Raw genomic sequence first — 16,988 nt, 5'->3', positions numbered from 1 at the left:
TAAATGGGAAAATTACATTTTTACCCCTAATATTTCACATTTTCACAATTTAGCCCCTATTGCACAAAGCACAAAATACACAAAATTTGGCCACACTCCCTAAGGGCCGAATCTTCCTAGTATCCATACAAGTCCATAAATTTCATTTAGTTCACATTTTAGTCCTTTAAAAATTTATTTTTTTGCAATTTAACCCTAATTACGCAAAATCATCAAGACTCCAATACAAAACATATTAATCTAAAACATATCTTTAATATTTCATCATCAAACACTACAAACAGATATATATTCATCAATGGCATAACTTAAAATCATCATAAATTTCAAAAATTCAAGCATGGGTTTTGTAGTACTCAAATCAATGATCTCAAAAACGTAAAAATTATCAAAAACCAAACAAAGAACTAACCTTAATCAAGTTCCTTCCAATGGCCGAATGTTTAAATTGAAAGAACAAGGATTTCTTTTCTATTTTTTTGGTGGAGAAAGTGATGATAATGGCTTTCTCTTTTTTTATTTTTTATTTTTGATATAACATATATAAATTTCATTTTACTAATTTAACCTTAATAATAAAATATATAAAACATATACTTCATGGCATTTAAGTCTTTATGCCGTCCACTATCCCTTTAATGGGCTAATTTCCTTTAAGAACTTCAAGTTAAAAATATATATCAAATAGATATTTTACACTTTAACTAGCAACTTTCATATTTAATGAAATTTAGTACTTTTATCAAATTTGAACACACAAATGGAAAATTTAATTCACGAAAATTTCACACAATAAAATTTAAATATCATAGACACAGAAAATAATATTAAAATATTTTTTTGGACTCGAATTTGTGGTCCCAAAACCACTATTCTGATTAGGGTCAAAATCGAGCTGTTACAACTCTCCCCCCTTAGGGATTTTTGTCCCTGAAAATCTTACCGGTAAATAGGATGGGATGACGTTCTTTCATCGAATCTTCTAATTCCCAAGTTGCTTCTTCAACCCCATGTTTTTGCCACAATATTTTAACCAAAGGAATTTTATTATTTCTCAATTCTTTTATTTCACGAGCCAGGATACAAATCGGTCCTCTTCATATGTCATATCGGGCTGAATCTCCACTTCTGTCATACTAATCACATGTGACGGATCAGATCGATAGCTACGATACATCGAAACATGAAATACATTATGGATCTTTTTCAGTTCAGGTGGTAATTGTAATCTATAGGCAACCGGCCCTACACATTCTGTAATCTCATATTGCCCAATGAATCCCGGACTCAATTTTCCTTTACGACTAAATCTGAGTACTTTCTTTCATGGTGAAACTTTTAAAAACACTTTGTCTCTGATCTGAAACTCTAGATCTTTACGTTTCAAATCCGCGTATGATTTCTGACAGTCTGATGCTGCTTTCAAGTTTTCACGGATAACCTTTACTTTCTGTTTAGTTTTTTTGATCAAATCAACCCCATGTATCTTATTTTATTTGAGCTCCGTCCAATACAACGGTGTACGACATTTACGTCCGTATAAAGCCTCGTAAGGTGCCATTTTGATACTAGATTGAAAGCTATTATTATAAGCAAATTCAATCAAAGACAAGTATCATTCCCACGTACCTTGAAACTCGAGAACACAACATCTCAACATATCCTCAAGTATCTGAATGATTCGTTCAGATTGACCATCTATTTGGGGATGTCTGAAACAATAGACAATGGCACAACGTGCAATCTCACAATTTCAAAAATATAAAGCTCGGCTAATTTATCAAGTGGATAATCAGATCGTACCGGAATAAAATGGGCAGATTTCGTCAATCGATCTACTATTACCCAAATTGCATCTCTCTTTCTCTGAGTCAAAGGTAACCCAGAAACAAAATCTATCATCACTCTATCTCATTTCCATTCGGGAATGAAAATCGGTTGTAGCAAACCAGATGGAACCTGATGTTCAGCTTTTACTTGTTGACAGACTATACATTTCGAAACAAAGTCAGAAATGTCTCATTTCATTCCAAACCACCAGTAGTGTTGTTTCAAATCATGATACATCTTTGTACTTCCGGGATGAACAGATATGATTATTATGAGCTTCTTTCAGGATCAACTGCAATAGATCTGGATTTCTTGGAACACAAATTAGATCTCGAAATCTCAAGTAATCATTATCATCAATTCGAAATTCAGAATTAGAATTTGAATCACACTGAGTTCGTTTTGCTAGCATATCACTATCAATCTTCGGTGCAACACATATTTGTTGTAAAAACAACGGTTTCGCTTTCAATTCTATCAAAACTGAACTATCTTCAAACAGATCTAAATGAGCATTCATAGCACATAATGCGAACAATGATTTTCGACTCAACGCATCAGCAACAATATTTTCTTTACCCGGATGATAATCTATCACAAGTTCATAGTCTTTCAACAGCTCTAACCATCTTCTCTGTCGTAAATTCAAATCTTTTTAAGTCATCAAGTACTTCAAACTTTTATGATCTAAAAACACATGGCATTTTTCACCGTATAGATAATGACGCCAAATTTTTAATGCAAAAACAATTACAGTTAGCTCAAGGTCGTGTGTCGGATAATTCTTTTCGTGCGACTTCAATTGTCTCAAAGCATAAGCCATAACTTTGCCTTCCTGCATCAAAACACATCCCAGACCATTCAATAAGGCGTCACTATAAATGAAAAATTCTTTACCCGATTCAGGCTGAATAAACACTGAAGCTTCGGTCAAAATAGCTTTCAACTGATCAAAACTTTTCTGACATTTTTCTGACCACTCAAATTTAACATCTTTTTGTAGTAAATTTGTCATCTTAGTTGCCATCATAGAAAATCCTTTTACAAACCGTCTATAATAACATGCAAGTCCTAGAAAGCTTCGAACTTCAGAGACATTCTTCGGAGGTTTCCAGTCCAATAAGCTGAAATCTTGCTCGGATCAACTCGAATACCCGATGTTGACACAACATGGCCCAGAAAACTGACTTCACGTAACCAGAATTCACATTTACTAAACTTTGCATAGAGCTGTTTATCTCGTAAAGTCTGTAATACAAGTCTCAGATGCTCGGCATGCTCGGTTTCATCATCAGAGTATATCAGAATATCATCAATAAATACAAGTCTGTAATTCAAGTATGGGTTTTGTAGTACTCAAAGCAATGATCTCAAAAACGTAAAAATTATCAAAAACCGAACAAAGAACTAACCTCAATCAAGTTCCTATCAATGGCCGAATGTTTAACTTGAAAGAACAAGGGTTTCTTTTCTATTGTTTCGGTGGAGAAAGTGATGATAATGGCTTTCTCTTCTTTTCTTTTTTTTGATATAACATATATAAATTTCATTTTACTAATTTAACCTTAATATTAAAATATATAAAACATATACTTCATGGCATTTAAGTCTTTATGCCGTCCACTATCCCTTTAATGGGCTAATTGCCCTTTAAGATCTTCAAGTTAAAAAAGCACTATCAAATAGGTATTTTACACTTGAACTAGCAACTTTCACATTTTATGAAATTTAGTACTTTTATCAAATTTGAACACACAAATGGAAAAATTAATTCACGAAAATTTCACACAATAAAATTTAAATATCACAGACACGAAAAATAATATTAAAATATTTTTTTGGACTCAGATTTGTGGTCCCAAAACCACTATTCTGATTAGAGTCAAAATCGGGCTGTTACAAAAAGATTGCAATCCTAGATCGGCTAGCTACAAGATTATGAAATTCTTGTAAGCAAAAGGTTGCGATCTTAAATCGGTGAGCCGCAAGATTCTGAAAACCTTGTAAGTATAGGTTGCGATCATAAATTGACAAACGACAAGATTCCAAAAATCTTGTAAAAGATCACGATCGCAAATCGATGAACCACAATATTTTGAAAATCTTGTTAGTAGGAAGTCTCGATTGTAAATCGACGAACCGTAAGAGTCTGAAAATATTTTAAGTAGGAGGTTGTGATAGTAAATAGACAAACCGCAGGATGCTAGTGCTATCAACTAACTTGAAACTATAATAAATGATGGAAACAAGCCTAATTCATTTAATTAATTTATAGTGCTTACACATAGTATTTCTTTAGATGACGAGCGTTCCAAGTGCGAGAATGTATCTAAAGGAAATGAATTCAGGAAAATTAACTAATTGAAACTAAGATAAAGATAGACTGAATATCACATAATGAAATTGTGAAATACCTTGCTATTTTGTGATGTGCATTGGCTAACTCCTTTTTTCTCATTTCTCTACTCTCTCCTTATAGAGCTCTAACGATTGGGGTCATCCATATTTGTTCCTATTTTATATTACGTACTTGTTGCTTACCTAACTTGCCTATCCTCCCGGTGAAAAGAACTACGAGTTGACCTTTTTATTTCTTCCACTTCTATGAACTCTTGAGCCTTTTCATAGAGGTCTGCCAGGTTTTGTGGCTTGTTATCTGTGAATTAATACTGAACATGCTTATTCAACACTCCCATGATAAAAGCATCAATGGCCCATGATAAATGTGGTGCCCCAAACCTGGCCAGGATAGCCTGACCTAAATTTCGAACGCCACATTAGATACCGAAGTGACTTTCCATTTAAACTACCACAAAACACACCAACTGACCAATCACACCATACAATTAATCATGGAATATTTAATAAAAACCTAATATCATGCTTCCATTGCGCTACTTTGATCAACAATCAACAAAAAGAGTAATTCACAATTTAATAATTAATAAACAATTACCTTGAAAAATTTTAATTAAACATACATGCATGCAGTAGGGTATTTTTAAAAGGGCTATATTTGTAGGGACTTGAAAAACCATTTTGTTTAAAAACATATAATTAGATTTAAATCGTAATATAGTAAAATATCGGAAAACTCAATTTCATAAGGTTTGAAAATAGTATTGTAGATTTATACGTATAAGTATTGTTTCTGAAGATCAATTAAAACATTACACACAATTTCATAAAATTTTCCATTTAATTAGTTCATAGGCAACTAACAATTTACGCAATTAGTCCAATTTTACATTCATGCATACTAAACATTCAATTGTTTTCTTAAACACACATTTAACATTTACGTCTTACCTTAATGTCCAATGACTCTTCCACCTGCACTTACGAGTTAGTCGATAAATTAATCAAAGCATTCATCAAGCAATCATAATCTACCATTCAATCATCTATCTAAAGCATTAGTAAAAATTCCAAATTAAACCAATTAAAAAGTCCATAATGTCTAATTACAACCCGACAATCATACCTAAGTCTAATTCTAAATCCCATAATTTGGTCCCACATTGTCTTCCTCATTGGGTTTGGGAACACAATGACATACCCAGGTATAACCTCGATTTGGATCACTTGGATGACTCACTCCCACACCTCTTCACAAGCTAAGTCACTGCAATATTATAAAAGAGTGGGTGAGCTTAGAAAGCTCAGTGAGTGCTCAAACATACTACAAATAAACACATTAATCAGGTTAGGTGAAATAAACATACTTAAGTGATTCACTTTTTATCGCAACTCACACAAGATAACAGTTCACACAAATTAAACGTTCACATAGAATAGATAGTTCGTATAAAATAACAGTTCATTCAATATAATAATCCATTCATACCACATCTTAACTCATATATCTTAAATAATGATAAACTGGCATTTTTGTGTTTATGAAACATATAGGGGACACTATCACCACTTATAAGTGGACTCTATCACCATACATTGGATAAACGGATCTCCTTATAATGCCTAAATTTTGGACTTAAAGAGCCCTACACTGTTTTCGATATAAGTGTAGCACGAATTCTCACACTTCCCAACACTCTCAAATCATAGAGCCCTGCACTGTCTTCGTTGAATGGAGCTATGTTCAACATTCTCTTATCTCTCCAACACTATCTCCAGGCACAATGCCCATCGCAATAATGAGAGTGAGTACTCACAATCCTATGGCATGCCAACTATATCCAATGGTTCCATAAGGTCACAATGCCAACATATCTCTTTAACACATTCACAATATTCAGTTTAATAGGTCTCGCAATTAAGCAAAGATCACACATTATAACATAGTTCGCAATTCAAAATTCGCAATAGAGCATGGTTCGTAAATAATATAACTTTCATGCAACATATATTGCACACATAACACAGTTCACATATAATTCATGACATACCTCACATAAATCAGTGTTCGCATATTTTATTTAGCATAGGGCACATAATAGCTTAGCTTCCATACAATACAACTCAAAATCTCACAATACACAATTTGACAAATAAATGAAGTTCGCCATATTAATACAGATCACCAAATTAACACAGTTCGCCATAATAATATAATTCATCAAGTTAACATGGTTCATTATATAACACAATACACAAATATAATTGGCTCGCACTACAGTTGAGCTCGCATTTAGCATTTCACGATAATATAATTTTGCACTAACCAAAGTTCACAATATCGTAAAACTCATAATTCCCTTACGAGTTCGTGCATGCATAAATGTACATTATCAATAAAATTTACATTATTATAGAAGTCCACATTATATTATTGATTATTATTCTTATATTTGTTCATAAGCATTACAAAACCATATCTGAATATATTATATATATACATACCTATTTAGTGGCCTTTGTCTTGTCAAATTTTAGCATACATTAAAAGTCTCATATATATTTATATATATTAGATAATACAAAACCTATAACGCATACATATTATATATAATAAAACCTACACATATATATTATATGTAGCAAAACCACACATATATATATGTCTTGTGTATATATGAGACCACACATATATATTATACATATAACACCCATGCACCCAAATATATATTATATATAACACCCATGCACGCATATATATATTAAAACCTCACTCATATATATTATATATAACACCAAAACCCATATATATTATATATAAATAACAAAACTCCTGTACGTATCTATTATATATATACACGTACCTTTTAGTACTTCAACTCACCTTTAATATTTAGCTCACACACAAACGCAATAATTAGATGCACAATTCACACACACTTACCACAACAACTACATGGTTTATAGCTATGGCCTACCTATTTTATTCTTATAACTACATGCACATTTGGCTCACTTTTCTCATATCGAAAATTTAACTAGTTTTGTCGAAATAGGTGTTTAACCACTCAAATCTCATTTCTAGGCCTGAATTTTGATTCTAATATTCCTAAATACCATCTTATTTCTCTTTTAAACCATTAATTCTCTCTAATCTCACGAATTTAAAATTTCTGAAAAAACAAGCTTGTATGAACACACAAAAGGGGGAAATTCGAAATTCATTAAAATTGGATATCAATCTATCAAATTGAGTTCAAATACCTTCTATTTAGTTAAAAATAGATTAAAAATAAATTAAAAATAGTAAGTATACTCGTTATTTTGGATTTCACCATTACTGAACCGAAATTTGATTAAAAAGCTTTAAATCTTAAAAACTCTCAACACACTCAGTTAAATTCCAAATTAGAAAAACATCAACCTTAATCTAATCATAATAAGTCAAGACATTACCTCAATTTGAAGAAAACATGTTGTTGATCTAATTCGAAGTTGAATATGAGAAGAATAGTTACGAATTTGATGAGAATTTAATGATTTTTCTTTAAAATTGGAAGGTGTTGAGGTGTTTGGATAGCTAGGAAATCACCAAGGATAAGTTAATTTTAAGAGAAAATATCATATTTGAATTTGGAAATTTTTTTGAATGTGAAACTAAATGGGAGGGAATGAGACATGGGGGTTTTTAAAAAGGAGAAGATGAACAATTTTTTTTAAATAAGGGGAAATTGCCTTTTAAAAAATCTTAATTTTCCTTTTTTTTCAAATTAGTCCTTAGTTTAATTAAAACACATTTTCTCAATTATTTTCAAACTGATTTTATTCTTAAAATTTGTTTTAAGTTATTTAATAATCGACCACCTAATCCAAATTTTCACCACTCAATTTTAGACCCAATAATTATTTTAATATTTTATTATTACCATTATTATTTTATTAATCATTTTATCCTATTTTAATTTCTATGATATTAAACCCAATTTTTCTCTCGAGCCCACAATCTAATACCCAATTCTACTAGCTCGGTTTTTAGGATGTGAAAATTCAACACTCCCATGATAAAAGCATCAATGGCCCACTGATCTTCCAGGTTTTTTGTATTCAAGGTTGCTGCATGAAAATGCTTTATGTACTCCTGCAAAAACTTTCATTCCCTCTGCTTGACTAACATTAAGCCTATTAGCATGCTCATGATTGTCCCATGAGCGCGAAATCTTCCCAAGAACATCTATCCTAGCTGCGTGAAGCTCCTAACAGAACCTTACGACAAAGATAGATACCGATCTTTAACACTTCCTCTCAAAGTCGTAGAAAAAGCCTTGCACTTCACAGTATCTGAAGCTTCTAAGACATTCATATAGTCATTGTACTACATTAAATGCGCTCGTGGATCCCTTCTTCCCTTAAAAACTTCCTTTGGCATCTTAAATTCTGGGAGTAAACTTGTGGTTGCAATTTCTGGAGCCAAAAGATTGTTGGAACAAAAAAAAAATCCAATCCATATCTTGGGCATCCAGTTGTAAAGCCTAGACATCCCAACGCAAAGCATCCACCTGATGTGGCCACGACCTTGCATGCCTTCCATAGCTCTGCTCTTGCAGAGGCACGACGTTATCATGATGGTTTGAATGATCCGATTGCATCTTTTGTATTATCTTTTCATTCCACCTGATGGGAAAGTTGCTGCTGCTCATATCTGGTGTTTTGTTAGGCATCACAATCACTGGTTACTTTCCCTCTCTTGACTATATTTAAAAATATGATCGCAGTAAAAAAAAAGATATGATCTACTTTTTAAGGGAAAATATTTGGTTTAGTGAAATTTCAAAAAATAGGGTTAGAGTTAGTTTTCTCTTTGCTCCCAAGAGTGCTTGGCTGAGAAACCCTAGAGATAGCAGTAACTACTGTGGCTGGGGATGGAAGCAAGTGGTGGCGACGATAGAGAGGAAGGGGATGAGATCGATCTTCTTGCTGAAGAATTAGTTCAACTATCAGTCAAAGGATCGTTGGTGGTACCAAGTTCCAAACCTACATTGATTTGTACGGTTTGGACAGGGAAATTATATAACCCAGATAGTTTTAGGGCTCATATGAAAAGTTTATGGAAAACAAGGAAAAAGTTTGAAATCAGACTAGTGGGACAAAACTTATTTCTAATAATTTTTGAGATTGTAGAAGATCTGGAGTTGATTTTGGAGGGGAGACCTTGGCTCTTTCGTAAAAATTTAATTTTATTTGACAGGTTACACCAAGCGGTGGAAAGAGATCAGATAAAGTTAACTTCATCCCCGTTTTGGATAAAAATTGAATCGTGTTTCCCAGAGTTTGACAAGAAAGATTTATTGCATGCCATTGGTTCTACGTTTGGTGGGGTCCTCAGATCTGAAATTAGTGAAGATTTCTGCCGACTCGGAGTTAATTTGGATGTTCAAAGACCACTTAGAAGAGGTATTTTTGTTTCTAATGTTTATGTTAGTAAAGTTTGGATACCCTTCAAGTATGAAAATTTGCCAATATTCTGTTTTGAATGCGGAAGAATGGGGCATGGGATGAGTAATTGCACCCAGCTATTACCTGCAAGGAAAAATAAAATCAGTGAAAATCCCCCTTATTCTGTGGCCTTAAAAGCAGAATCAAGATTAATTGGAAAAGAAAGTGTGAAGTTTAATAGTTTGAAGAAACAGACTGGGGTTCAGAGTTCTTATATCGGAGAAGAGAGAATTTCACACAATAGTATTAAATGTGCTGAGAAAGGAAGCAATGAAGAGGGGGGCCCGCAGGAGAATTTGGAATTAAAAGAAGGGGAGGAAATGCCAGAACAGGAAGGTATTTTGGAGGTAGAGGAAGCTGAGAAGGTGAATTTAAAGGAAAGAGGGAAGATGCTAAAAGAATATGCAAGTGAGAAGGTGAGTAATTGTAATAGAGAGAAGAGCCAAAATCCAAATCAAGAGAAACAAGAAAAATGGATAAGCATTCAATATGGCACAACAACGACAAAAGCTGGAAATAATACGAGGAAGAGGAAGCCCACTGATGTAGATTTTACCAGCGATCATACAGGAAAAGGAGACAGAGAAGAAATTAAAAGGTTGAAACAGGATACTTCAGACTACTACAAAGGCCCTGTAGAAATGGTGACAGACACTAATGAGCAAATTGAAGTTCAAGATTTATTGATATCGGCGGCTGCCAATAGGCAAGCCGACCGGACGCAACGAAAACCATCAGCTGGAATGTTCGTGGATTGGGGAGTCCACGAGCTGGAAGAAGACTGCGTTACTTCCTCAAGCAGCACAATCCCCAAATGGTCTTCTTAATGGAGACCAAAGTTGATAGACAGAGGATGGAAAAAATCAGACGGAGATGCGGTTTTATGAATGGTATTGATATAGAAGCACAAGGTTCGAAAGGAGGATTATGCTTAGCATGGAAATGAGACACCAAAGTAAGTTTACGAAGTTTTTCTAGGAATCATATTGATGTTCTGGTTGAAGAGGAACAGGGTAACAAAAAGTGGAGATTTACAGGTTTCTATGGCTCTCTATATGTCCACAATAAGAGTGATTCGTGGGATTTGCTGATAAAGTTGGGGCAAGATAAGAGCCATCCATGGTTAGTAAGTGGTGACTTTAATGAGATCATGTATTCTTTAGAGAAATGTGGGGGTGCCCCAAGGGAAGAGAACAGAATGAAGGCATTTCGAGAGGTCTTAGAGAATTGCCATTTAGAAGATTTGGGTTTTTCGGGAGTATGGTTTACATGGGAAAAGGGAAATTTACCAGAGACAAATATTAGAGAAAGACTTGATAGGGGGTGGTAAATGATAAATGGAGGCTCCTATTCCCAGCAGGTAGAGTTAACCATCTACCCCACACAATGTCAGACCACTGTCCACTTCTAATTAACACAGATGGCGAAAGTATTCATAATGGCAATTTAAAATTTAAATTTGAAGCGTGGTGGTTGATGGAGGAGACTTGTGCAAAAATAATTAAAGAATCTTGGGAGTCAGGAATAGGCCCAGTAGCTGAGAAACTTGGAAAGTTGCAAGCAGATTTATTGGACTGGGCGAGAAGGATTAAGAAAGGTCAGGAGGGGCTAAAGAAAAAGTTAACAAAGCAGCTGGAAGTGTTAATGGGGAAAGAAAGGAATGACAACACAATGGCAGGCATTATAGACACTAAGATCCACCTAAATATGGAAATTGATAAGGATGAAATATATTGGGAACAAAGAGCAAGGGCAAATTGGCTGAAAGTGGGTGATAAAAATACAGCTTTTTTTCACAGGTTTGCTACTTCTAGAAGACATATAAATTCAATATCCAAATTGGAGAAATCTGTGGGCAGAGAAGCAACTGAGGAGAGTGAGATTAATGATGTGGCCACCTCCTATTTTCAGGAACTTTTTACGACAAAAGGAAGGGCGGAATGTTCATATCTCCTATCGGGAATAAAGGAAAATATTTCATCTGATATCAATAGAGAGCTAATGTTAACCTTTACAGCAGAAGAATTGTATGCGGCATTAAAGGAAATGGGACCAACAAAAGCTCCAGGATATGATGGTTTTCCAGCCATTTTCTTTCAGAAATTCTGGCATATCGTAGGTAAGGAAATAACCAATCTTTGCTTGGAAATTTTAAATAACGGTGCAAGTTTTGGTAATTTAAATCACACCGACATTGTGCTGATTCCAAAAATTCCAAATCCCACTAGCATAGTTAATTTCAGACCTATCAGTTTATGTTCAGTAATCTACAAAATGGTGGCAAAAACAATTGCAAATCGACTACAAGCAGTTATTGGAAGATGCATTGATGCTGCTCAAAGTGCGTTAAGTCCGGAAGGCTAATAACAGATAATGTGATACTAGCTTATGAGATCTTACATACTTTTCGGCAAAAGCGCACAGGAAAAAAAGGATACATGGCAGTTAAACTTGACATGAGCAAAGCCTATGATAGGGTTGAGTGGGGATTCTTGAAGGAAGTGATGTTACGAATGGGCTTCACATCAGAGTGGGTTAAGCTGATTATGACTTGTGTTTCCACAACATCCTATGCAGTTAATACAAATGGTAGAAGTGGAAGAGTTTTTTCACCATCTCGAGGCTTACGTCAAGGAGATCCGCTGAGCCCCTTTCTTTTTCTGATTTGTAGTGAGGGGTTATCATCTTTAATGAGATTGGCTTCAGAAAAGGGACTGATAAAGGGTGCAAAAGCAAGCAGAAGAGGACCAGAAATTTCACATCTACTCTTTGCAGATGATTGTATGTTGTTTGGGGAAGCATCTGATAGGGGTGCCAGTATACTAAAGGAAATTTTGAAGGAATATGAAAAGTGTTCTGGACAGTGCGTTAATTTCAATAAGTCTACCATATTTTTCAGCACCAATACGTCAGAAGGAAAAATAAATGAAGTTTCGACAAAATTGGGGGTTAGGATCTCAACAAACTTAGAACGATATCTAGGGCTTCCAAACATGGTTGGTCGACGAAAGAAAGAATCCTTTCAGCATTTAAAAGAAAAGATTGCTACTAGGATTGATGGGTGGAGTACTAGAATGTTATCTCAAGGAGGTAAAGAAGTCTTCATTAAATCGGTGTTACAGGCCATTCCAACGTACGCTATGTCATGCTTCTTATTACCAAAGACTCTTTGTGGAGAATTTGAAAATATTTTTGCTAAATTTTGGTGGCAAAAAACGCATGGTAGGAGAGGTATTCATTGGTGTCAGTGGAAGTACTTATGCCGCCCTAAACAAGAGGGTGGATTGGGCTTTAGAAATATGGCTCAATTTAATGTTTCACTTTTAGCTAAGCAAGGATGGTGTATTATAAACAATCCAAATTCTTTAGTAGCGCAAGTATTAAAAGCGAAATATTTTCCAAGTGCTGATTTTTTAAACTCACAGTTGGGGAATAATATATCGTATACATGGAAAAGTATTTGGGCTGCTAAGGGCATTCTAGTAGAGGGCTTATGTTGGAAGGTGGGTCGAGGTACAAAAATTTCAATCAGTCGTGATTATTGGATTCCAGTTTTACCGCGTGATAGATTACCAGTTTTAAGTTCAAATTTGAATGATAGTAAAGTTGCAGAGCTAATTGATTCAAGTAGCAGAACATGGAAACAAGAGTTGGTAGAGCATACCTTTCCGGAGGATGTAGCAGAGAAGATCCTCAGTATCCCACTAGCTGAAACACCGCACGAAGATTTCCAAGTTTGGAGCGTTGAGCGGCGGGTGAGTTCACAACACGGGCGCCTATAAACTATTACAAAGCATTGAAAATAACCACAAGCTTATGCTTTACAAAATGACTACAAGGACTTCTCTGAGAAAACTATGGCTACTTGATCTTCCTTCAAAATTAAAATTACAGTTTGGAAGATATCTTGGAATTTTCTAGCTACGCGAGCTAATATGCTACTTAGAAGACCAGCGAACACGGCGGTATGTCCTCATTGTAGTTTAGGAACTGAAACTATGGACCATCTTTTAGGAATGTCTGCTACAATAACAGTATGGAGAGAGTTATCTTTTCATAGGTTTTTGCAAGACAATCAAATGGGGTTTCTACAGTGGCTAACCTGGGTTTTCTCACGAAGCTCGACTTCTCAGCATCGAATCTTTTGTGTTGCAGTATGGGCCATCTGGGGAGACAGAAACAATAGATTGCATAAAAAAGATGGTAAATCTGGAAAAGAAGTAGGGAGATTTGTTCATAGCTATATTTCAGATCTTGATGCAGTTGGTAAAAATAGGTTGCAATCTTCCATACCTGTAAAAATATGGACAAAGCCAGTGGACAAGGTAGTCAAAATCAATTTCGATGCAGCGTACGACGGTAGACAAAGTAAAGCGGCTATTGGGGTTGTGGCCCGCGATAAGGAGGGTTCAGTTCTTCTATCATGTACGGAGGTTCATCAAAGAGTTCCCTCAGCCTTTGGGGCGGAAGTAATAGCGTGTCGGAAAGCCCTCCAGATCGGCGTTAACATGCAGTGGGAAAGAGTTATTATTGAAGGGGATTCTTTATCAATAATAAGAAAATGTAAAACAAAAAGCCCCGATAAATCATTGATTAGTGCGTATTTACATGATATTCATCAACTTCTGATTAAATTCAAGGAGTGTAGGTTTGAGCATATCCCAAGATTAGCAAACAACCTTGCGCATATATTAGCAAATGAAGCGCTGAAGAGTAGTAGAGGAGCCTACCTGGTCGGACGAGTCCCTGAAGCGGCAGAAATCCAAGCAGAAATTGAGAGGGCAAAAGAACCAGATTGAAGGAAGAAAGCGAGAAATGAAGGGATGAGAGTATAGAGAAGGGCAGACATCAAAGTTATTTCAGCAGCCCTAAAGTAATCTCAAGCGTCTTGGAAAAGTAAATAAAATTGAAGAGATAAGACGTTTGTAGTCTTTTAAGACTGATTGGGCAGGTAAAATAGTAAACATTTATTAGAATCACATTTTGTTTCCTTTTTCATTTCTTTAGGAGATTTGGTTTTTCAATTTTTGTCTTTTAGTTTCTTTTGCTGGGCTCAATTTTTTAATTGGGCTCGTTGGTTGTTTTTTTCTAGGATATTATGTGTAACATTTATTTATTTTAAAATAAAGCCCAATCTGAAACTTATTTCAAAAAAAAAAAAGGGTTAGAGTGATAACAAATGTATGTAAAATATAGTAAAAAATGGTAAGTAGACCTCTCTAGTCCCTTTCAATTGAAAAAATGAGCAAATTGGTCCATTTCAAAAAATTAGAGCAATTTAATCCTTGTCAATTTCGAAATTGAGCAACTAAGGACAATTAATCATGATGTTAATGTTTTCCATCAATTGCACATGATTTTGATTGGTATAATAACAAAGTTATCATGTAACATTTGTATAAATGTATAAATGTTGTGGTTGAATTTGTTGAACTTTTTAGAATTAAGGTTAAAATGACAATATATAAACATTAAAGGCTAAATTTTTTCTAGCAATCAAAATCATATACAATTGATAGAAGACATTATATCACCATGATTAATTATCCTTAGTTACTCACTTTAAAATTGATGAGATTAAATTGTTCCAATTTTTTGAGAGTCACTAATTTTCTCAATTTTGAAATTGAAAGGACTGAGAAATCATTTTACCAAAATAATTTAAAATAAATATATAAATAAAATGAGATAATGACAAAATTTAAACTCTACTTGTGAAATTTAAAAAAAAAACTCTTAGACATTTACTAAATACTCACTTTTAAAAAAAAGACAAATCTTAATTAATGGACTAGCCATTACTAATATACTTTCCATTCGTTTAAACGCGATTTATCATTAAATTGGATTTTAAAACCCAATGTTTTAAACCGCAATAGTGTTTAATTTACCAAGAAATAGTGATAGTGTATACAAAATAGATATGAATTTATTGTAATATTCACAAGTGTTTACAAATACCACATATTATGAATTTATTTACTATTAATTATGTATGATGTAGTGTTTTGTCATAAATGTCACGTTATTTAATTCACAACATCAAAGAGGTATCACACTTAAATAATCTATTACATATTATTATTACTATTAATATTACAATTAAAATATATAAGTCTTTGTATTCTTTGTACATTTAGAATTTAGTCTTTATACTTTTATTTTCAAGTATTGAATCCTCTACTTTTAGATTTTAAAATTTAAGTCTAATTGTTAACACTGTTAAAATTCTTTTGTTAAATTAATTGATGTGAATTTTGAAATTAAAAAACTAACTTAATATATATGTAACTAAAAATAAATTGACATTTTGTAATTAATCTAAATTTAGCATAAGAATTTTAACATTCATAATAAGATTTGAATTTTAAAATTTTAAAAATAGAACTAAATCCTTCAAATAAAAATAGAGAAACTGCAATACACCGTCAAAATAAATATGTACCTGAATATAAAATAATAATATTTTTTATACATGTTATATATTTCTATTAAATATTTATTCTAACTATAATTTTACTTTATATTTCAGGAAAATGTTACTCGGGAAGAAAATTAAAGATTTTTAAATAATTACAAATCAAGTTAGATTTCAATTTTATATTTTTAATTTCATGTCATTTTATTTTTGTGCAACTACTCATTTCTTTTCCATATATTAAAACCTCCTTTCATTGTTTTATAAATTATTTTCAACACTCACAGATGACATATATATTCTCCATCACTACTTATTTATTTACATAGTCCAAGTATCACACCATAATAACTTCATTCATAAACATTAAAGAATGTATTATCTTTGCAATATTACAATTATATAATATCTCATTAAAATTATACACTCAATTAATCTATACATCGCATGAAAATATAAATTAATTAAAAACTATTTAATATTATATCAAAATTTCATCATTACAAACATATGAGCATTCATTCCAAATCAAATCTTGTATTTCCATTATACTCTAATATATTGGCTTATTATGATTTAAATAAATAATGTAAACCCTAATTAAAACCAAAATTTGAATGAATGCTGGTTTACTATAACATTGTAAACCCTATTTAACATAACATTTTTATGTGTTGTATTCAATTTAAATGAATTTAACTATATACGGTAGAAGCTTATCAGCAATTAATCAAAACGTAGTTGTTGCTTCTGTAGTAAACAATGAATCCATATATATATATATATATATATATATATATAGGTTGTGCTGAAATGAGTAATGTGAGGCGTCCTTTCGAATATAATTTGCCGAGTATTTTAATAATTCAAGACACTGTAATTAGGTTGA

The 16,988-nt window shown here is 33.2% G+C and overlaps 2 protein-coding genes across 2 annotated transcripts; one reads left to right on the top strand and one right to left on the bottom strand.

Moving 5' to 3' along the window:
- Positions 1-2,056: 2,056 nt before the first annotated feature.
- LOC128041062 (uncharacterized) lies at positions 2,057-8,548 on the bottom strand. The gene is made up of 4 exons (XM_052630368.1): positions 8,472-8,548; positions 3,019-3,157; positions 2,585-2,665; positions 2,057-2,464 (listed from the first exon to the last, which is right to left on the bottom strand). The coding sequence occupies exons 1-4, from the start codon at positions 8,546-8,548 to the stop codon at positions 2,057-2,059; spliced, it is 705 nt and encodes a 234-aa protein (XP_052486328.1).
- A 5,068-nt stretch (positions 8,549-13,616) lies between these two features.
- On the top strand, positions 13,617-14,480 carry LOC128041061 (uncharacterized). The gene has a single exon (XM_052630367.1). It carries the CDS (start codon positions 13,617-13,619, stop codon positions 14,478-14,480), a length of 864 nt encoding a protein of 287 aa, XP_052486327.1.
- Positions 14,481-16,988: the final 2,508 nt, after the last annotated feature.

Source organism: Gossypium raimondii, chromosome 5, assembly GCF_025698545.1.
Source record: "Gossypium raimondii isolate GPD5lz chromosome 5, ASM2569854v1, whole genome shotgun sequence".
In the NCBI taxonomy this organism is placed as follows: domain Eukaryota; kingdom Viridiplantae; phylum Streptophyta; class Magnoliopsida; order Malvales; family Malvaceae; genus Gossypium; species Gossypium raimondii.
Note: the sequence above shows the minus strand (reverse complement) of the source record. Positions and strands in the feature narration are given on the sequence as shown.